The 23,283-nt window shown below is 31.4% G+C and overlaps 1 protein-coding gene across 1 annotated transcript; it reads right to left on the bottom strand.

Annotated features, from left to right (window-relative positions):
• Positions 1-4,135: 4,135 nt before the first annotated feature.
• Positions 4,136-21,994, bottom strand: LOC120346537 (uncharacterized). Its single transcript, XM_039416304.2, has 44 exons — positions 21,873-21,994; positions 21,705-21,787; positions 21,293-21,446; positions 21,130-21,212; positions 20,206-20,359; positions 20,047-20,129; positions 19,827-19,980; positions 19,476-19,558; positions 16,572-16,725; positions 16,417-16,499; positions 16,192-16,345; positions 16,022-16,104; positions 14,505-14,658; positions 14,273-14,355; positions 14,020-14,173; positions 13,857-13,939; positions 13,579-13,732; positions 13,380-13,462; positions 13,135-13,288; positions 12,969-13,051; positions 11,286-11,439; positions 11,131-11,213; positions 10,906-11,059; positions 10,737-10,819; positions 9,980-10,133; positions 9,744-9,826; positions 9,491-9,644; positions 9,328-9,410; positions 9,050-9,203; positions 8,850-8,932; positions 8,605-8,758; positions 8,439-8,521; positions 7,036-7,189; positions 6,881-6,963; positions 6,656-6,809; positions 6,487-6,569; positions 5,729-5,882; positions 5,493-5,575; positions 5,240-5,393; positions 5,078-5,160; positions 4,821-4,974; positions 4,648-4,730; positions 4,406-4,559; positions 4,136-4,340 (listed from the first exon to the last, which is right to left on the bottom strand). The coding sequence occupies exons 1-44, from the start codon at positions 21,965-21,967 to the stop codon at positions 4,136-4,138; spliced, it is 5,277 nt and encodes a 1,758-aa protein (XP_039272238.2). The 5' UTR covers positions 21,968-21,994.
• Between the last annotated feature and the right edge of the window lie 1,289 nt (positions 21,995-23,283).

The raw sequence follows: 23,283 nt of genomic DNA, 5'->3' as shown, positions 1-23,283 counted from the left end.
AAATTGTTTCCAGACATTCAACAGAATGAGGGCCATAGTAATTATTACAATTGGCAGGATAAACTAGAAAATTGAAAGAATAAACAATTTTGTAATCAAATAAACTTGTATGCAAAACCAATATTGCAAAATTGAAAGTTACTGCGTACCAATTCCAAGACAAAATGTTTGATTAGCTACATCACCACTGTCAGAGGCTGCAAATGTATAATTGAACTCAAGAATCACTTCCCTGCAAAAATTAAAAAATACCAACCTTCACAATAAAAATCAATCACATATCTACTCAATTAAATAATATCCACAGTCAGAAGAAAATTAAATTTTTACTTTTGTTATATTAAATTCATGTTATGGTTATGTAAAATGCTATATTGCTGATGCAAATTACCTTATATTCAAAGCATCCAATCTCTCAAGATCTGAAGAATCTCTTTTTGATGGATATTTGCTTCCTTCTTCCAGGCATTTAGCAGAAAACCATATTGTCTTCAAGCAGTCAATAGAATGTGGACCATAGTAATTTGTACAATTGGCAGGATAAACTATAAACATAATTATCACAATGAACTATCTACAATAACTATGAACCAACAATGAGTAAATGTTTACTAATCTTTGATAATTACCAATTCCAAGACAAAATGTCTGGTTGTCTGAATCTCCATTATCTGCAGCGATAAATGTTTCATTGAATTCATCAATAACTTGTCTGTAAAAATAGAGAGTACCGTAATCAATAATTTCAAAACAAAATATATCCTTTTATGCAAACAATACAAACCTTAAATCTAATTCATCCAATCGAACCAGTTCAGCTCCATCTCTTTTTTCGGGATATTTGCTTCCTTCTTCCAAACATTTAGCGGACAACCAAATTGTTTCCAGACATTCAACAGAATGAGGGCCATAGTAATTATTACAATTGGCGGGATAAACTAGAAAATTGAAAGAATAAACAATTTTGTAATCAAATAAACTTGTATGCAAAACCAATATTGCAAAATTGAAAGTTACTGCGTACCAATTCCAAGACAAAATGTTTGATTAGCTACATCACCACTGTCAGAGGCTGCAAATGTATAATTGAACTCAAGGATCACTTCTCTGCAAAAATAAAAAACACCATCATTCACACTAAAAATCAATCACATACCTTACTCCATTAAATAATACCAATATTCAGAATAAAAATCAATCACATACCTACTCAATTAAATAATACCCACATTCAGAGGAAAATTAAAATTTCCACTTTAGTTTTATTATATTCATGTTATGGTTAAGTAAAATGCTATATTGCTGATGCAAATTACCTTATATTCAAAGCATCCAATCTCTCAAGATCTGAAGAATCTCTTTTTGATGGGTATTTGCTTCCTTCTTCCAGGCATTTAGCAGACAACCATATTGTTTTCAAGCAGTCAATAGAATGTGGACCATAGTAATTTGTACAATTGGCAGGATAAGCTATAAATATAATTATCACAATGAACTATGACTTGAAAAAAAAATTACTTAAAACTATTTCCAATTCCTTTTCTTTACTACGATGATTTGAAACTAAACCAACAGTGAGTGAATTGTGTACCAATCCTTGATAATTACCAATTCCAAGACAAAAGGTCTGGTTGTCCGAATCTCCATTATCTGCAGCGATAAATGTTTCATTGAATTCATCAATAACTTGTCTGTAAAAATAGAGAGTAATCAATAATTTCAAAAAAAAATATCTCATTTTTTGCAAAAAATCCAAACCTTAAATTTAATTCATCCAATCGAACTAGTTCAGCTTCATCTCTTTTTTCTGGATATTTGCTTCCTTCTTCTAAACATTTAGCGGACAACCAAATTGTTTCCAGACATTCAACAGAATGAGGGCCATAGTAATTAATACAATCGGTTGGATAAACTGGATAAAAAAAATCAACCAGATATGAAATTGAATGAACTTGTGAGAATAACAAATACGTTAAAAGTAAAGGTCATACTGCTTACCAATGCCAAGACAAAATGTTTGATTAGATACATCACCATTGTCAGCAGTTGCAAATGTGTAATTGAACTCAAGAATCACTTCCCTACAAAAATGAAAAATATCAACATTCAAAATAAATATCAATTAACTGTTTTCTTTCCTCAAATTTCACTGCATGTTCAAGTTATATCTAAGTTGATAATGTTGATGAAGTTTACCTTATATTCAAAGCATCCAATCTCTCAAGATCTGAAGATTCTCTTTTTGATGGGTAGTTGCTTCCTTCTTCCAGGCATTTAGCAGACAACCATATTGTCTTCAAGCAGTCAATAGAATGTGGACCATAGTAATTTGTACAATTGGCAGGATAAACTACAAACATAATTATCACGATGAACTATGAATTGAAAAAGTTCAACTTAAAACTATTTCTAATTCCTATTCTTTACTACAGTTATTCAAAACTGAACCAACAATGAGTGAATGTTTAAAATCTTTGATAATTATCGATTCCCCAGGGCTCCGCGAGAGAAACCTATGGGCTCCGTGAGCTATTCGATTACTTTTCAGAATACTGACTTGGCTAATTTGGTAACTGTCCAAATAAGCAATAACAGCTCTAACAAAATTTGACAACAGTATAGCCTCGAAATATGGCAAAGAGGCGGAATTCAAAAATAACATTATTTATAAGCAGGAGCGCATCCAGAATTCTTAAGAGGGAGGTGGGTTTAAAATTGAAATCGGAAATTTCCGCGCAACATTCTTTGTGATTAAAAAAAACTTTTTCAGCGAATAACGAGATTTCTGCTGCGTACAATATTCAATCCATGACCTATGCGAGCATTTACCGGTGCCAGTAGTTTAATAAGTTATTTGTGCCCGTCCCGATTAAATCATAACCATGACTGATTGTGTGACAGATTACAACGATTTAGCAAATTCGACAAATTTGAGCCGTTCTTGCAACACTAACTTTGCCCCATCGCAGGTCTGCCACTCAGATTTTATGCAAGATATCATCGTTCAAAAAACCATAAGGTCTGGGCAGAATACGAATGAAATTTATTTTATTGCATGCGGCTCTGTCGGTAGTTTCAGAATGGAGAAAAGGTACATCGCGCACACAATTGGCTGTGTTTCAATTTCAAGAAGAAAACCTAACATAATACCAATTTTTATGATTTACAATGTATAAAAAAGCGTTTTTAATCTATCCTGAGTCTACTTAAACAAAACTTATAGTGTTATCTTTCGTTTTAAATTTAGGTTTTAATATTATATAATGCCGCTTTTCAATCAAGAAATTTGAGTTGCGGATTTACCTCTTTATTGATAATTTTTAGCATCTCGTCGCCGATGACTATAATATGGTAAAATGATTTTCACATTGAACTCATAATTCTCCCCGAGAACAAAAAAGCAATTATCGTCGACATTCTGGAACAATACATGTATATGCCAAAGGAAATTTTCGATTTAGGGAGAATAAACACCGACGTAAAGATGTCACACCTGGTTTGAACTTATTCCGGCAAAATTGTTTGAGGGATGTTAGAGATCAACTTATTTGACATGGTAAAAATGTGTAAAATGACAATCTTGAACCTGAATTCTTATATGTCTACAGAATGCTTGAGGCGATAATTATCACCAATTACCTTTAGATATAATGTTTTTCAAACAATATAATACTACAGTATAATCATTATAATAGTTAACATCGCTACCGAAAATTTCAACAATCCATTCAAACTGCAACGAATGTAGTTAATTATGTTATTAACAGTCGCTATTGACAATTTCAGTACTGGAATTTGACACCTTAGGGGACGGACGCTCATATGAGACCACCGGCAGAAATTAGGTTAAACGTTTCCCGTTTATTTTACGATATGTGGTTGTATGTAGCGCCAATTATCTGTAGCTTCTATAAACAAAATACTATTGCCAAAACAGGTGGTACTTTTGTCTGTGTTGAACGGATATATTCAAGTGATGACTTGATTTGTATTAGTTAATTCACCTACGCTTGATGTATCCAAGTGACCTAAACCTGATGACATCACCTCTTCTCCGATAAAATGAAAAAAGAAATACGCGAAAGAATAAATAGTAGATAAGCTTTCTAGTTTTCATCATGGCGTTCAATGGTAATTATTGAATAAATGACCGTGGCATGTAAAGTGTTATAACTATTTCCATTTTCTTCTCTTTAGTACAATTATTTAAAACTAAACCAACAGTAACTGAATAGTTGATCAATTGTTGATAATTACCAATTCCAAGACAAAATGTCTGGTTATCTGAATCTCCACTATCTGCAGCGATAAATGTTTCATTGAACTCATCAATTACTTGTCTGTAAAAATAGAGAGTAATCAATACTTTCAAAACAACTTTATCTTTTTTGCAAACAATCCAAACCTTAAATCTAAATCATCCAATCGAACTAGTTCAGCTTCATCTCTTTTTTCTGGATACTTGCTTCCTTCTTCCAAACATTTAGCAGACAACCATATTGTTTCCAGACATTCAACAGAATGAGGACCATAATAATTATTACAATTAGTAGGATAAACTGGATGATAGAGAAAATAAAGAAGTTGTAAAATTCAATAAACTTGGGAGCAAAAATCAATATTGCGAAAGTAAAAATCACTGCTTACCAATGCCTAGACAAAATGTCTGATGAGCTACATCACCACTGTCAGCTGCTGCAAATGTGTTGTTGAACTCGAGGATAACTTCCCTACAGGAATAAAGAAAATATCAACATTTACAATAAAAATCAATTCATTTTTAATTTTATACAAAAGGTGATGTTGTTGATGTGATTTACCTTATATTCAAATCATCTAATCTCGCAAGATCTGAAGATTCTCTCTTTGATGGATATTTGCTTCCATCTGCCAAGCACTTAGCAGACAACCATATTGTTTTTAAGCAGTCAATAGAATGAGGGCCATAGTAATTTGTACAATTGAAAGGATAAACTACAAACATAGGTAATTGTTAGAATGAATAATAAGTACGGACAATTTCAATTTTCAAAACAAAAATCTATATTAGTTAGGTTTCTATAAATTTAATACTAACCAATGCCAAAACAAAAAGCCTGATTGTCTGAATCCCCATTGTCTGCAGCCACAAAAGTTTCATTGAACTCGGCAATAACTTGTCTGCAATGACAATTGAGAAGAATATTAATTCCATAGCAATAACCACATGCAGTTCATAGAAGCATGCATCTAATAAAACCTTATATTTAAATCATCCAATCGGTCCAATTCAACTTCATCTCTTTTTACAGGAAATTTATTTCCTTCTTCCAAGCATTTTGAAGATAACCAAATTGTTTCAAGACATTCAACAGAGTGTGGACCATAGTAATTGTTACAATTAGCAGGATAAACTGAAAATTGGAAAGATTTCACAAAATGTTAATGCCATGCAAGCTGCACAGATTAATGAATACAATGAATAATGAAAGCAAAATAGCAATAGATCTCACCAATGCCAAGACAATGCGTTTGATTTTCTTCATCCCCATTGTCAGCAGTAGTAAATGTGAAGTTGAATTCCAGAATGACCTCTCTACATAAATATTAATAAAAAATTGATATATCCTTTTTTCATCACATTTGATTCAGCAAATCAAATCAGTAATAAATAATATATTCTAATTTTTGCATTTATTCAATTCATATGTATTTTGTTTGAAGAATATCAATCTTTCTGACAGTTCACCTGATATTCAAATTATCCATTCGCGATAGATCTGACGAATTTCTTTTCTCTGGATATTTAGTACCATCTGACAAGCATTTTGCAGATATCCATACTGTTTCCAAACAGGCGATTGAATGAGGTCCATAATAGTTGGTACAATTCTTGGGATATACTGAAACATTTACATAAAAATTATAGATGATACATAATGAAGTCCAAAGTCCATTTTTTACTACAATTGTTTGTTCAATTTCCAATTCTGGAACTTGAAGATGGTTGAAGCTGCTAGAATGGTAATAAAATTATCTTTTACATTCAAATCTTGTAAAGGATTCCTATGAAACTCAAAATTTAGCTGGTATACATTATTTTGTGAAATAACATAAGCATGATGTGTGAAATCATCTTTTTATAACATTTAACCGTCCTGTCTATATACAAAGACATCGCTCTCTCGTGAAGAGTTTGTTGAATTAAAAAATAATTCATAAACAATTTTATGCAATATTCAAAAAATATCAATACACTAAAAAGCTATGTGATATAATATAAAATTAAACCTGTTGTTACCGAATAGATCAGCTCAATATTTATATTAAACATCACAATGTCATAAATTCAAAAGCATGAATATAAAATATACATGTTCATACTTCAACGCGAAAATCAAAGTCAATACTTACCGGTACGTAAAATAATAATCATCACAGTCTAAAATTAATATAGAACATATATCAGTAAAAAACGCTGAAAAAACAATAAAAAATTTGACTCACTCATTCCAAAACAATAAGTTTGATTATTTGGTTCACCATTGTCAGCAGCAAGGAAAGTGTTGTCAAATTCAAATATCACTTCTCTAAAATACATAAAAGATTTCAATCAAACAATGTGAAAATTTCATTTTTATTACATAAACAGCAAATATAAAGAATGGAACCATACCTTATATTTAATGTATCTAAACGAGCTAAATCAGTTTCATCCCTTTTTTCTGGATATTTGCTTCCATCATTCAAACACCTGGCAGACAACCACACTGTTTCCAAACATTTGATAGAATGAGGACCATAATAGTTTTCACAATTTTCAGGATATGCTGATAATGAAGTAAAAATTGTGCAATCATTAATAGATTCAGAAAAAATATTTGAATATAAAAGAACATACCAAATCCAATGCAATACATTTGGTTCTCTGGATCACCAGCATCTGCAGTTATATATGTATTGTTGAATTCCATTATTACATCCCTTGAAAAATATGTAAGATGAGCATTTAAAAGCAATTTTAACTAGACCCAAATTTATATGCATAATTAATACCTAATAGTCAAAGTGTCCAAACGATTTAATTCATCTTCATTCCTCTTTTCAGGATATTTAGATCCTTCTACCAAACATTGCACAGAAAACCATATTGTTTTTAGGCATTCAACAGAATGGGAGCCATAATAGTTGGTACAGTTCTCAGGATAAACTGAAAATAAAACAGAACAGTGAATTTGAGCCATACGATGATGTAGTATGATGGAACTCCCATTTTTATTGCAATGGTAATGATGATGGCAATGATCTGATGGCTTAATCCTATTTTAATTCATATGGCATTAAGCAACTTTCTTGATATAATATTAGAACAAAAAGTTATTTTAGCATCATAGTTGCAAGAAAGATGATAGTTATAGAATCAAAGATGAGCAATTATGCTAACTATCCTCCACATTGTATGTTCTACACTTAAATTGAAGCACTCATGTCTTCTTGCTGTCAGACAAACCAAAATGTGTGTGTCACATCGCATTGGTAAAGTGTGAAACATCGCAAAGTGTGCAGTGATCAATTTTGTTTAAACATAAAGTTTCGTTCATTTAGCTCAGGGATGGCAAACCTTTTTTAATGAATGGGTCAAAAATGATATACCAATCATGGTACAGAAGGGTGTGTGTCACATATATTTAATCAATGTTTGTATCTATAAGAAAGTCGCTGCTGCATCTTATCTTGCAAAACTTATAAGCTTTATTTGGTGTTGAGAAGTTTTGGGCTTTAGATATGCAGCACTTCTATCAGGGACTACTAGACTCTTAATGGCAATCAATTTTATGAAATTTCTCTAAAAATTATCATATCAACCCGGAAATTGAAAACTTCGCAGCCCTGGTTGCACAACTGACAGTACTTTAAAATAGGTTACTTGTTGTGGAATTGAATAAGAGCTAATTTCATCAATTTTGATAACTTATATGTTATTATTATTCCATTCAATTCGTGCCTTGGCGGGTCACAGAAAAGCAAAAACGCTGTGGGTCGATGGTTCAGCATCCCTGATTTAGCTAATAATACTGTAAATCTGGCAAGGCAAAATTTAAAGCCAATTTTTAGGTCATGAAAACATGATTACTTCTTCAGTCTTTCTATTACCCATTCATCAAATATAATTTATATTTATACCTACCAAAATGAAAATTAAAGATAAAACTTGAATAGATTGCCAACCATGATAGTCATGTCCCAATTCTACCAAGGTCAACACAAATCAACTATGCTGGAAACAGACCAGTCTAGAAAACTGGCCTCAAGCCCAGTGATTAACGAACAGTTTTTACGATACTTGGCATAATGACAGTGTGATTGAACAATCATACAAACATCTTTTACAGATGAAATACTAGTACAGGCACTGAGCAACAGAAATCTTGAGAAAGTAAAGATCTTTTAACACTTACCAATACCAAGACAAAACGTCTGATTCTCTGAATCTCCATTGTCAGCAGCAAGAAATATCTCATTGAACTCAGCAATAACTTGTCTGTAAAAGCAATGAAGAATTCTAATCTTACAATATGTGTTCTAATAATTTCAATTGGATACTAAACATCATTTATTTGAAACCTTATATCCAACTCATCTAAGCGATGTAATTCAACTTCATCTCTTTTTTCAGGATATTTGCTTCCTTCTTCCAAACATTTAGCAGACAACCAAATTGTTTCCAGACATTTAACAGAATGAGGACCATAATAATTATTACAATTGGCAGGATAAACTGGATAATAAAGAAAATGAACAAGTTATAAAATTCAACAAACTTGGATATAAAATCAGTATGTATTGCGAAAGCAAAAGCCGCTGCTTACCAATGCCAAGACAAAATGTCTGATTAGCAACATCACCACTGTCAGCAGCTGCAAATGTGTTGTTGAACTCGAGGATTACTTCCCTTCAAAAATAAAAAAAAATACAAACATTTACGATAAAAATCAATTTATTCTTTACTTTTTTTGTATAGATTGCATGTTCGAGTTACATAAAAGGTGATATTATTGATGTGGTTCACCTTATATTCAAAGCATCCAATCTCGCAAGATCTGAAGATTCTCTCTTTGATGGATATTTGCTTCCATCTCCCAAGCATTTAGCAGACAACCATATTGTTTTCAAGCAGTCAATAGAATGTGGACCATAGTAATTTGTACAATTTGCAGGATAAACTATGAACATAATGGTTAGCTTGAATTATAAGTCAAGTCAAAAAAAGTTTTCATTTCATTTCTGTGTTAAGTTTTTCAAACCTAATCCTATACTAATTAAGTTTCCACTGATTTTAAAACTAACCAATGCCAAGACAGAAAGTCTGACTCTCTGAATCTCCATTGTCTGCAGCAACAAAAGTTTGATTGAACTCGGCAATAACTTGTCTGCAATGACAATTGAGAAGAATGAATAATTTCAGAACAATATGCACATGCCGTAAATATAAGCATGCATCTAATAAAACCTTATATTTAATTCATCCAATCGTCCCAATTCAACTTCATCTCTTTTTACAGGAAATTTATTTCCTTCTTCCAAGCATTTTGAAGATAACCAAATTGTTTCAAGACATTCAACAGAGTGTGGACCATAGTAATTGTTACAATTAGCAGGATAAACTGAAAATTGGAAAGATTTCACAAAATGTTAATGCCATGCAAGCTGCACAGATTAATGAATACAATGAATAATGAAAGCAAAATAGCAATAGATCTCACCAATGCCAAGACAATGCGTTTGATTTTCTTCATCCCCATTGTCAGCAGTAGTAAATGTGAAGTTGAATTCCAGAATGACCTCTCTACATAAATATTAATAAAAAATTGATATATCCTTTTTTCATCACATTTGATTCAGCAAATCAAATCAGTAATAAATAATATATTCTAATTTTTGCATTTATTCAATTCATATGTATTTTGTTTGAAGAATATCAATCTTTCTGACAGTTCACCTGATATTCAAATTATCCATTCGCGATAGATCTGACGAATTTCTTTTCTCTGGATATTTAGTACCATCTGACAAGCATTTTGCAGATATCCATACTGTTTCCAAACAGGCGATTGAATGAGGTCCATAATAGTTGGTACAATTCTTGGGATATACTGAAACATTTACATAAAAATTATAGATGATACATAATGAAGTCCAAAGTCCATTTTTACTACAATTGTTTGTTCAATTTCCAATTCTGGAACTTGAAGATGGTTGAAGCTGCTAGAATGGTAATAAAATTATCTTTTACATTCAAATCTTGTAAAGGATTCCTATGAAACTCAAAATTTAGCTGGTATACATTATTTTGTGAAATAACATAAGCATGATGTGTGAAATCATCTTTTTATAACATTTAACCGTCCTGTCTATATACAAAGACATCGCTCTCCCGTGAAGAGTTTGTTGAATTGAAAAATAATTCATAAACAATTTTATGCAATATTCAAAAAATATCAATACACTAAAAAGCTATGTGATATAATATGAAATTAAACCTGTTGTTACCGAATAGATCAGCTCAATATTTATATTAAACATCCCAATGTCATAAATTCAAAAGCATGAATATAAAATATACATGTTCATACTTCAACGCGAAAATCAAAGTCAATACTTACCGGTACGTAAAATAATAATCATCACAGTCTAAAATTAATATAGAACATATATCAGTAAAAAACGCTGAAAAAACAATAAAAAATTTGACTCACTCATTCCAAAACAATAAGTTTGATTATTTGGTTCACCATTGTCAGCAGCAAGGAAAGTGTTGTCAAATTCAAATATCACTTCTCTAAAATACATAAAAGATTTCAATCAAACAATGTGAAAATTTCATTTTTATTACATAAACAGCAAATATAAAGAATGGAACCATACCTTATATTTAATGCATCTAAACGAGCTAAATCAGTTTCATCCCTTTTTTCTGGATATTTGCTTCCATCATTCAAACACCTGGCAGACAACCACACTGTTTCCAAACATTTGATAGAATGAGGACCATAATAGTTTTCACAATTTTCAGGATATGCTGATAATGAAGTAAAAATTGTGCAATCATTAATAGATTCAGAAAAAATATTTGAATATAAAAGAACATACCAAATCCAATGCAATACATTTGGTTCTCTGGATCACCAGCATCTGCAGTTATATATGTATTGTTGAATTCCATTATTACATCCCTTGAAAAATATGTAAGATGAGCATTTAAATGCAATTTTAACTAGACCCAAATTTATATGCATAATTAATACCTAATAGTCAAAGTGTCCAAACGATTTAATTCATCTTCATTCCTCTTTTCAGGATATTTAGATCCTTCTACCAAACATTGCACAGAAAACCATATTGTTTTTAGGCATTCAACAGAATGGGAGCCATAATAGTTGGTACAGTTCTCAGGATAAACTGAAAATAAAACAGAACAGTGAATTTGAGCCATACGATGATGTAGTATGATGGAACTCCCATTTTTATTGCAATGGTAATGATGATGGCAATGATCTGATGACTTAATCCTATTTTAATTCATATGGCATTAAGCAACTTTCTTGATATATTATTAGAACAAAAAGTTATTTTAGCATCATAGTTGCAAGAAAGATGATAGTTATAGAATCAAAGATCAGCAATTATGCTAACTATCCTCCACATTGTATGTTCTACACTTAAATTGAATCACTCATGTCTTCTTGCTGTCAGACAAACCAAAATGTGTGTGTCACATCGCATTGGTAAAGTGTGAAACATCGCAAAGTGTGCAGTGATCAATTTTGTTTAAACATGAAGTTTCGTTCATTTAGCTCAGGGATGGCAAACCTTTTTTAATGAATGGGTCAAAAATTATATACCAATCATGGTACAGAAGGGTGTGTGTCACATATATTTAATCAATGTTTGTATCTATAAGAAAGTCGCTACTGCATCTCATCTTGCAAAACTTATAAGCTTTATTTGGTGTTGAGAAGTTTTGGGCTTTAGTTATGCAGCACTTCTATCAGGGACTACTAGACTCTTAATGGCAATCAATTTTATGAAATTTGTGTACAAAAACATGCAGATGAATAACACAAAAACGTTTAGGAATGCTGCAAATTATTTTACGCTGCCAAAGAGTTTGGAGGGAATTGCGCTCTGATAGAGTTATATTTTGTGTTCGGTTTTCAACCACATTATTAAAGCACTTTAGCACTGCCCAATTGTTATTTCAGATTTCTAGGTTTTTTTTTTATGTCCAAAAGATTTTGTTTTCTCGACGGCATTGTAGGCGAGAAACTAATAAAATGCAAAGTAGAATGCACATGTGCGTCCAAGATTAGGAGTTTTAAAAATTATCATATCAACCCGGAAATTGAAAACTTCGCAGCCCTGGTTGCACAACTGACAGTACTTTAAAATAGGTTACTTGTTGCTGAATTGAATAAGAGCTAATTTCATCAATTTTGATAACTTATATGTTAATATTATTCCATTTAATTCGTGCCTTGGCGGGTCACAGAAAAGCAAAAACGTTGTGGGTCGATGGTTCAGCATCCCTGATTTAGCTAATAATACTGTAAATCTGGCAAGGCAAAATTTAAAGCCAATTTTTAGGTCATGAAAACATGATTACTTCTTCAGTCTTTCTATTACCCATTCATCAAATATAATTTATATTTATACCTACCAAAATGAAAATTAAAGACAAAACTTGAATAGATTGCCAACCATGATAGTCATGTCCCAATTCCACCAAGGTCAACACAAATCAACTATGCTGGAAACAGACCAGTCTAGAAAACTGGCCTCAAGCCCAGTGATTAACGAACAGTTTTTACAATACTTGGCATAATGACAGTGTGATTGAACAATCATACAAACATCTTTTACGGATGAAATACTAGTACAGGCACTGAGCAACAGAAATCTTGAGAAAGTAAAGATTTTTTAATACTTACCAATACCAAGACAAAACGTCTGATTCTCTGAATCTCCATTGTCAGCAGCAAGAAATATCTCATTGAACTCAGCAATAACTTGTCTGTAAAAGCAATGAAGAATTCTAATCTTACAATATGTGTTCTAATAATTTCAATTGGATTCTAAACATCATTTATTTGAAACCTTATATCCAACTCATCTAAGCGATGTAATTCAACTTCATCTCTTTTTTCAGGATATTTGCTTCCTTCTTCCAAACATTTAGCAGACAACCAAATTGTTTCCAGACATTTAACAGAATGAGGACCATAATAATTATTACAATTGGCAGGATAAACTGGATAATGAAGAAAATGAACAAGTTATAAAATTCAACAAACTTGGATATAAAATCAGTATGTATTGCGAAAGCAAAAGCCGCTGCTTACCAATGCCAAGACAAAATGTCTGATTAGCAACATCACCACTGTCAGCAGCTGCAAATGTGTTGTTGAACTCGAGGATTACTTCCCTTCGAAAATAAAAAAAATACCAACATTTACGATAAAAATCAATTTATTCTTTACTTTTTTTGTATAGATTGCATGTTCGAGTTACATAAAAGGTGATATTATTGATGTGGTTCACCTTATATTCAAAGCATCCAATCTCGCAAGATCTGAAGATTCTCTCTTTGATGGATATTTGCTTCCATCTCCCAAGCATTTAGCAGACAACCATATTGTTTTCAAGCAGTCAATAGAATGTGGACCATAGTAATTTGTACAATTTGCAGGATAAACTATGAACATAATGGTTAGCTTGAATTATAAGTCAAGTCAAAAAAAGTTTTCATTTCATTTCTGTTTTAAGTTTTTCAAACCTAATCCTATACTAATTAAGTTTCCACCGATTTTAAAACTAACCAATGCCAAGACAGAAAGTCTGACTCTCTGAATCTCCATTGTCTGCAGCAACAAAAGTTTGATTGAACTCGGCAATAACTTGTCTGCAATGACAATTGAGAAGAATGAATAATTTCAGAACAATATGCACATGCCGTAAATATAAGCATGTATCTAATAAAACCTTATATTTAATTCATCCAATCGTCCCAATTCAACTTCATCTCTTTTTACAGGAAATTTATTTCCTTCTTCCAAGCATTGTGCAGATAACCAAATTGTTTCAAGACATTCAACAGAGTGAGGACCATAGTAATTGTTACAATTAGCAGGATAAACTGAAAATTGGGAAGATTTTACAAATTGGTAATGCCATGCAAGCTGCACAGATTAATGAATACGATGAACAACAAAATCAAAATAGCAATAGATCTCACCAATGCCTAGACAAAGCGTTTGATTTTCTACATCACCATTGTCAGCAGTAGTAAATGTGAAGTTGAATTCTATAATGACCTCTCTATAAAAATAATATTAGAAAATTAATTTCCTATTCTTTCACTGCATTTAATTCAACAAATCAACTCAGCAATAATACAATCTCATTTCTGTATTTATTCATTTCATATGTATTTTGTTTGAAGACTATCAATATTTCTGACAGTTTACCTTATATTCAAATTATCCAATCGCGATAAATCTGAAGGATTTCTTTTCTCTGGATATTTAGTTCCTTCCGACAAACATTTTGCAGATATCCATATAGTTTCCAAACAGGCTATTGAATGAGGTCCATAATAGTTTGTACAATTCTTGGGAAATACTGAAATATTCACATAATAAGTCTACACGGTGAACAACGAAGTCCAAAGTACATTTTTACTACAATTGAAGTGAAGTCATATTTTTGTAACATTTCCCCTTCATTTCCATATACATAGGCATCATTCTCTTGTGATTTAACTAGTGATGAGTTAATTCATGAATAATTTTGTGCAATAATTAAAAAAAATCAATATAATAAAAAGCTGTCCAATATATTATGAAACAAAACCTGTTGTTACCGAACAGATCAGTTCAATATTTATCTTAAACTCCACAATGTCATAAATTTAAAAGCATGAACACAAAATACACATGTTCGTACTTAACCTTCCGACCGCTCCAATCCCTGACCATTTTATGGGTATTTTTAAACTTATTTTTTTTTGTCAACCATTAAGCCCTTAAGCTTCAATCATGGCTTTTTGAAAGCGTCTGCTAGAGTTCTATTCAGCAATATATCTTTAAAACACACTCCTCAAAAAAAAAATTTTGCAAAAAAATTTCAAAAATTTCTAAAAAAAAAATTGGACTTTGAGATATTCTGTGTACAGTAGAGGGTTAATAATTAATTCCTAATTAATTAGTTTTTTCTTCAACGTTTTCGTCAAGTTTTTCCTAACATAACAATACCGAAACGACTATTATAGCATAAATGGTTATTACTCTGAAATTCACAATTGTATTTACAGTATTGTCAAGTTCAAGGTCAAATTACCGATACTGATGACGTCACAGCTCTTATTATTACTGCACAGACCACCCCCAATGCAAAAAAATTAAATTTTTTCGACGGAAATGCGCGTAGAACGACGTAAACAATCTCATACGCGCATTCACGCGTTAAAATTACCATTAATTTTACGTTTTTTTTACATACAAAAAATCTCCATACCTCTGCCAACTATGGAGCAGTCGAAATCATATTTATCAAAACAACACAGCGCCAGGAATGATCAGGGATAGTTAGTATGACTGAAAATACATGCTAAAGCAATAATAAGTCGTTATAAAGGAGTATTTTCTGTCTGAGCTGAGTCGACATTTTCAGACGTCTGACAGGCGATTTTGAAATCCACGCTATTTATACGATTCGCACTTTGCGTCACGGCTGGAAGGTTTTATCGCTTCTCTCATATCAGGGCATTACGTCAATAAACAGCTAAGAGCGATATTAACAGTAGGTTACCATGTGCTAGACTTAATAGCGTTGAGAATCCCATATGGACTAACGAGCGGCGAGAGAGTTAAATGAGAAAATCGAAGTCAATACTTACGGTAAATAATAAATATCACAATCTAAAAATAATATGGAACATATACCGGTAAATAATACTAAAAAAGCAAGAAAAACTTTGGCTCACTCATTCCAAAACAATAAGTTTGATTATTTGGTTCACCATTGTCAGCAGCAATGAAAGTGTTGTCAAACTCAAATATCACTTCTCTAAAATACATAAAAAATTTAATCAAACAATGTGAAAATTTCATTTTTATAACATAAACAGCAAATATTAAAATTGGAACCACATACCTTATATTTAATGTATCCAAACGAGCTAAATCAATTTTATCCCTTTTTTCGGGGTATTTGCTTCCTTCATCCAAACATCTGGCAGACAACCACACTGTTTCCAAACATTTGATAGAATGAGGACCATAATAGTTTTCACAATTTTCAGGATATGCTGGATAATGAAGTAAAAATTGCACAATCATTAATGAATTCAAAAAAATATTTGAATACAAAAGAACATACCAAATCCAATGCAATACATTTGGTTCTCTGGATCACCAGCATCAGCAGTTATATAAGTATTGTTGAATTCCACTATTACATCCCTTATAAAATATATAGGATGAGCATTTAAAAGCAATTTTAACTAGATCATGATTTACATGCATAATCAATACCTAATAGTCAAAGTATCCAAATGATTTAATTCATCTTCATTCCTCTTTTCAGGATATTTAGATCCTTCTACCAAACATTGCACGAAAAACCATATTGTTTTTAGGCATTCAACAGAGTGGGAGCCATAATAGTTGGTACAGTTCTCAGGATAAACTGAAAATAAAACAAAACAGTGAATTTTTGTCATACGATGATGTAGCATGAGGAAACTCCATCTTTATTGCAATGTTAAGGAAAGATGATCTGATGGCTTAATTAAATCGTGATTTACATGGTATTAGGTAACTATCTTAATAAAGTAATATTAGAAAGAGGAGTTGTTTTTAGAATCATGGTTGCATGAAAATTGTAAGTCACGGAATGAAAGATGAGAAATTATGCTAACTATCCTCCAAACTGTATCTTCTATACTTGTTAAATAGAAGCACTCATGTCTTAATATCAAAATGTGTGTGTGTCATATAACACTGGTATGGTTTGAAACTTTTGCTTAAACATAAAGTTTCATTCATGTACCTTAAGCTTTATATCTAGAGAAAAATAAATTTGAGCTAATTGGTACGATATGAAAACATAATCACTCGCTTATTCAGTCTCCCTAAGAATGGAGCATCAAATATAATTTATATCTATACCTTCTCAATGGAAAACAAATGACATAACTTGAATACATGGTCAGTCATGTCCTTATTAGAGATGTACTACTTTTGTCACTGATACCAATCAGATACCAACAAAAAAACGCTGATGTTGTTGATATTCCAATACCAATATTTCGATACTATGTAATTACAGGGTAGACGGGTTACAACGATAGCCTTCTCAGCTCGAAAAAAATATATTCTAGGGTTTGGCTACGGTAGATGGTAAAGTAAATAAATTTTTACTTAACCTAGGAAACTGATACCTTGAGTTGCCTGTGCAGGATTTTGTGCAAATATAACATCGTATTTTGTATTTTACATATTAGAAAATATTCAATTGGTATATTTCTTTATAATCACCATGTCCTATTAGAAAGTCAATAATAACAAATGATGATAATAATAATATAATAAAATTTGGCATCAAAAATAGCCAAATTAGCTGAAAACAGAGCAGAATCTTGTTACCGTTTCTATTCGCGGGGAGGTGTGAACGGGCATGGAGTTAACGAGGCAAATGCCACTAACATGATCTCTCCAGGCAAAAAATTATTTCCACATTTGTATTCTAAATTAATTTTTAAATAATTCTTGGCCAGATTAAAAAGCTGAATATATCGGGAATATCGGTCTACATTCAACCGATACATTACTGATACCGAAAAAATGGCCGATATTGCTGATACCCAGGGATGGTCATAACCAATTACTTGACTATTTCAAATACATTCAAAAAATATATTTTCGGCTCTCGAATTGCGAAAACAGTCTAAAATCCACCACATAAATTTATTTAACTTTTTCAAAATCCAGGGACATAGAATCTAAGCTTAATAATATTATCATTGTGAAGCAGCTATGAATACAAATGACATGTGTGATAATATTGAAATTAATGTCTTCTCGCTTCTAAGAAGAGAGACTTAATAAACATTACGGTATTCATTCCTATGAATTGTGATGTATCTTGGAAAGCACAGAAGAAAGAGCAACTATGCGCCCAGTGGAATGTTTTAAATTATACAGGAAAATCAAAGTCCTTATCAGCACACACACTTTTTGATACAGCTAATTTTTGATATAAATTCTGACTGTTTATCGCCACAATTACCGGTATTCCTCTACACAAGAATTAATTGTTCTGCTTCTACAGACTTTGATTTTTATTTTACTCACGAAACCATTCGTTAATTCTGAAAATATAAATATTAATATTCGATCATCGCCATAATCAAATAAGTGAACTCGATTCCCAAATTTCCATTGGCCACTGACAAAGAAATAATAAGACCGAAAATCGTAATTTATTTTTCGAGTCGGCAAGGATTTATATATTTCATGACAGCGGTTATGCTTTGATTTTGGATTATAAATTAATACAGCCAACTTCAACTGAACGATATTGTCATCAACAACACCATGCTCTTGAAAAAATCCGCGATAAATACTAAATAATATCTAAGAGCTATTTTTTAAGCTATCAATTTGCATGAAATGCAAAAATTTCCCTTTATGTTCGGTCACTTTCGAAACCAAAGATGAGAACAAATAATTACGACACAATTTGCTTCTAGATTTATTGCCGCTGCTGCACAAACTATTTTGGACTACCGTAAGTTGCAGTGTTATGAGCACTTCAAGTTGACGCTAATTGAAATCCTTTTATGTTGGCTGTAATTTATTGTCACATGTCTTTCTTCGATTAAGATAAAAAGTGAATAAAATAATTGTGAAATATTTTTAATCAAAACGTAGTAGGTGGTAGGATGTGTATGCGATATTCAGCACTCTTATGAACAAAACAAAAAACGATATTTGAATATTAAATTCAAATTGGCCATCCATGCTGATACTGATAACCGATACCCAATACATTGGTACATCTCTAGTCCTAGTTCCATAAATCAGCTGTGCTGATAAGAGATCAGTTTAGCAAATTGGCCCCACTCCCAGTGATTATCTATATTTTACAATACCTAGCATAGTATGACTGTGACTGATCAATTTATACAAACATATTTCGTAGATAAAATACTAGTACAATATTAGGACAAGCACTGAGCAACAGAAAACCTGAGAAAATGAAGATTTCTTCATGTGCTTAAAAATATTTAAATTGTTACCGTTGATCTGATGGCGTACAAAATACACACAAAATTTATATGAAGTTGCAACAGTTAACCTGTAAACATTACCTACAAGTATAACCATCATAAAAATAGCATTTATCATGGTACATGTTAACAGTTAACCGCTTACCAATTCCGAGGCAAAAAGTCTGATTATCCACATCCCCATTGTCAGCGGATACAAATGTATTGTTGAATTCCAAAATCACTTCCCTGCAAAGGATTAGTTTGGGAATACTTGAGAAAACTAATAAATCTAACAAATATTCCTGCGATTACAAACAGAAAAATAACATATTGGATACAAATAAAATACAACCTCATATAAAATTATACTACAAATGAAGAGTTAAATGAGAATTTCGTTTAAATGAAGTTCCTAACCACTTCAGATAAGTTACATTGCAAGAAAATGGGACTACTACGTCGCCACATGACAATTGTAGAAAATATGAAAAAAGAACAAATGACAAACAACAACCTTATATTCAAGTCATCCAAACGTAGCAATTCAGCAGAGTCTCTCTTTTCTGGAAACATAGTACCTCCCTCCAAACATCTAGCAGCTAGCCATATAGTTTCCAAACATTCAATTGGATGAGGACCATAATAGTTCACACAATGAGAAGGATAAACTGCATGAAAAATAGTTTTAAATATAACAAAAAATCTTCATTGAAATTAAAAAAAATTTCACTTACCAATTCCAAGGCAATAAGTCTGACCATCTGTATCACCATTATCAGCAGAAAGAAATGTATTATTGAATTCCAAGATCACTTCTCTAAAATAGGTAATCAGAATAAACTTCAAACAGTATGATTCTCTATCAATAATAGTTTGAAAACAATCCAATATACCTTATGTTAAGAATATCCAACCGTGCAATATCAGAAGATTCTCTCTTGTCAGGGTACTTAATTCCTTCTTGCAAACATTTAGCCGATAGCCATATTGTTTTCAAGCATTCAATTGGATGAGGACCATAATAATTGGTGCAGCCATTGGGATATGCTAAAACATAGTAGAAAAAGGTTTAATCATGCTGAAAACAAAAACATGCAAATAAAAATTATTTTTTAGTAACTTGTGGAACAACATGAGCAAGAATAATATGATGTAACATTCACTGATTGAAAAATACTTTATGATTTGTGTATGCAAACAAATCAAGTACAAATTACACTTAGATGGATGTGATATTCGCTAAGTGAAACCAAGTAGGTGTTCCTAAAAGGAATGGCAAATAATCTTGATATGTTGCTTCTCCAATTTCCTAAAAATATCAGGCGGCACTAACGGTATGACAAAATTTATTAAATTATTTGAATGTATAAAATTCCTGTTATTGTTAATAATTTGAAAAAGTATCATCACGAGTAATTGAAATCAGACAAAAGATGAAATCAGACAATGACAATAATGTGCTTTACCTGTAATAATTAAAACAATACCGTTGTCAAATTTTTGCGTTAATTTGTAATGTACATATTTATACAAAATTTTAAAAATTTCTCAAACTAGAATCTATTCAATAATGAGATTCAAGTCATTATTGTATATTAGTATATTATAAAAACAAGTGATAAATAATAACAGATAACAATTATCATTGGACAATTAAATTTGATTCAAACCCTTCAATAAATTAATAACTTAAAAATTAGACACAAACTAAAATTTTTAAGTAATAGCATAAAGTTGATCAATTTAAAAAAAAACTTCTACCAGAGAGTAGATCAATTAAGACAACATCCTAAATATTGTTGTGTTTTATCACATACCAATGCCAAGACAAAAAGTTTGATTATCTGTATCTCCATTGTCAGCAGAAATGAACGTATCGTTAAATTCCACAATAACATCTCTAAAATAAAAGTTATGAATTCTTATTTGAAGCATAATAGAATAAACAAGAACATATCAGATGTTAATAAAATGACAGACCTTATATTTAACTTGTCTATTCGAGCCACTTCAGCTGTACTTATTTTTTCTGGATATTTAGTTCCATCTTCCAAGCATTTTACAGACAACCATATTGTTTTCAGACATTCAATGGAATGAGGACCATAATAGTTCACACAATTAGTAGGATAACCTAATAAATAATATTATTTTGAAAATAAATTAAAAACAATGATTAATATTATTATTTATATAGTGCAACATTTTCAACATATTTTCAAGGAACATTTTCAGCATTCAGTTTTGCATTTGTCGCCTCATAGAAGAGTAAAAATATGCCTCACCATCACAATTATACTTTAAGTACTATTATTTTAAATTTTAAAAATGATATTCAATTGAAAACTGTATTTATCATTATCAATTAGGAAAATATCACAAAATTGCTTACTAATCCCGAGACAAAAAGACTGATTTTCTGGATCACCATTGTCAGCAGCAATGAATGTGTTATTAAATTCAACAACAATGTTCCTGTAAAAATTGGAGAGAGTTATTTGAGCTACTTCCAAGTATTCCAAAATTTACGATTATCATAATTAATAAACTAATTACCTACCTAATATTCAAAGTATCTAAACGACGCAATTCTGTCTCATCTCTTTTAGCTGGGTATTTACTACCTTTCTCCAAACATTTAGCAGACAACCACATTGTTTCCAGACACTCAACAGGGTGAGGACCGTACAAATTCACACAATTTTCCGGATAACCTGAACATTATTTGAAATCATGGGAATCTCTGACTTTCCGGCAAAAAAGTCTAAAAATTTATTTGTGCAAAATAAAAACTTGCTTGTCGGTTAGCATTGACTCACCGAAACCAATACAAAAAGTTTGATTTTCCAAATCACCATTCTCTGCAGCAATGAAAGTATTGTTAAATTCTGATATTACTTCTCTGTAAAAAAAGACAATTCAAATATAGAAGGTATCCTAATTTATATGAAAACTAGTATATTAATGCATTGAACTTGTATGTGTACACAATATGCGCAGGATTTGCCTACAAAAATATAATCAATATAGTTATTCAAGCAAACCTTATATTTAAATCATCTAAGCGTAGTAGTTCTACTTCATCCCTTTTTTCAGGAAACTTTAGTCCTTCTTCCAAACATCTAGCAGAATACCATATTGTTGTTAGACATGGAATAGAATGAGGGCCATAGTAGTTTTCACAGTGAAGAGGGTAATCTATTGAACATCAAAACAAACAAAAATCCCATAAATCTCTATTACATTATAAAAACGCGTGTCTTGTGCCATTGTTCCTCGCGCCAAAAAGAGACTTTTTTAGTAGTACGCGGCCAGAGTTAAAATAACAGCAAAGTGGTACGCGGTAAAAGGTTGAGAACCACTGATGTAACAGGACCCAAATTTCAATACTATTAGATCTAAACAGGATTAATATTCTCAATCCTACACTAAGTCTGCATGTTGTTAGATGCAAACCAAATTTAAATTTTCCATAACATTCTAAACATGCTATCTTTTATTCATGAGTGCAAAAAACATACCAATTCCAAGACAATATGCCTGTTTCACTTTATCTCCATCATCAGCAGCAGTGAATGTCTCATTGAATTCTAAAATTACTTCTCTGTTAAAATAGTATAAAACAAACTTTTGGCAAACTAACAATTCAAAGAAAAAAGAAAATATACAGAACAAATTGCATGGCATGTCAGTATGTCAATATGTTTTACATTCATACTACACTTGAAATACCAATGAATGATGGCTGTGATAAGAGGTAAAAGTATCTGTAAATATTTGAAATTTTACCTATGTAAATTGATGTTTTCAATTTAATATAAAAGGCAACAATTATATCTTTTGACTAGCAGAAAAATTTATTGAACTTTCTAAATATCAATGTTGGCAATGTTTTCTAACTATGTTTGCCGGCAGCATACAACAGGTAAAAATAGTTACAATAATATCAATCCGGTTATAAATAAAAGTAA

The sequence above is a fragment of the Styela clava genome, chromosome 8 (assembly GCF_964204865.1).
Source record: "Styela clava chromosome 8, kaStyClav1.hap1.2, whole genome shotgun sequence".
NCBI lineage: Eukaryota > Metazoa > Chordata > Ascidiacea > Stolidobranchia > Styelidae > Styela > Styela clava.
Note: the sequence above shows the minus strand (reverse complement) of the source record. Positions and strands in the feature narration are given on the sequence as shown.

Coding starts and splice junctions, on each gene's coding strand:
- LOC120346537 (XM_039416304.2), bottom strand. CDS start 21,967: ATGTGGTTGTCTGCTAAATGTTTGGAGAAAGGTAGTAAATACCCAGCT. Junction 14,174..14,272: donor AACGCTTTGTCTAGGCATTG/GTGAGATCTATT, acceptor CCCAATTTTCAG/TTTATCCTGCTAATTGTAAC. Junction 10,820..10,905: donor TTAGATGCATTAAATATAAG/GTATGGTTCCAT, acceptor TATGTATTTTAG/AGAAGTGATATTTGAATTTG.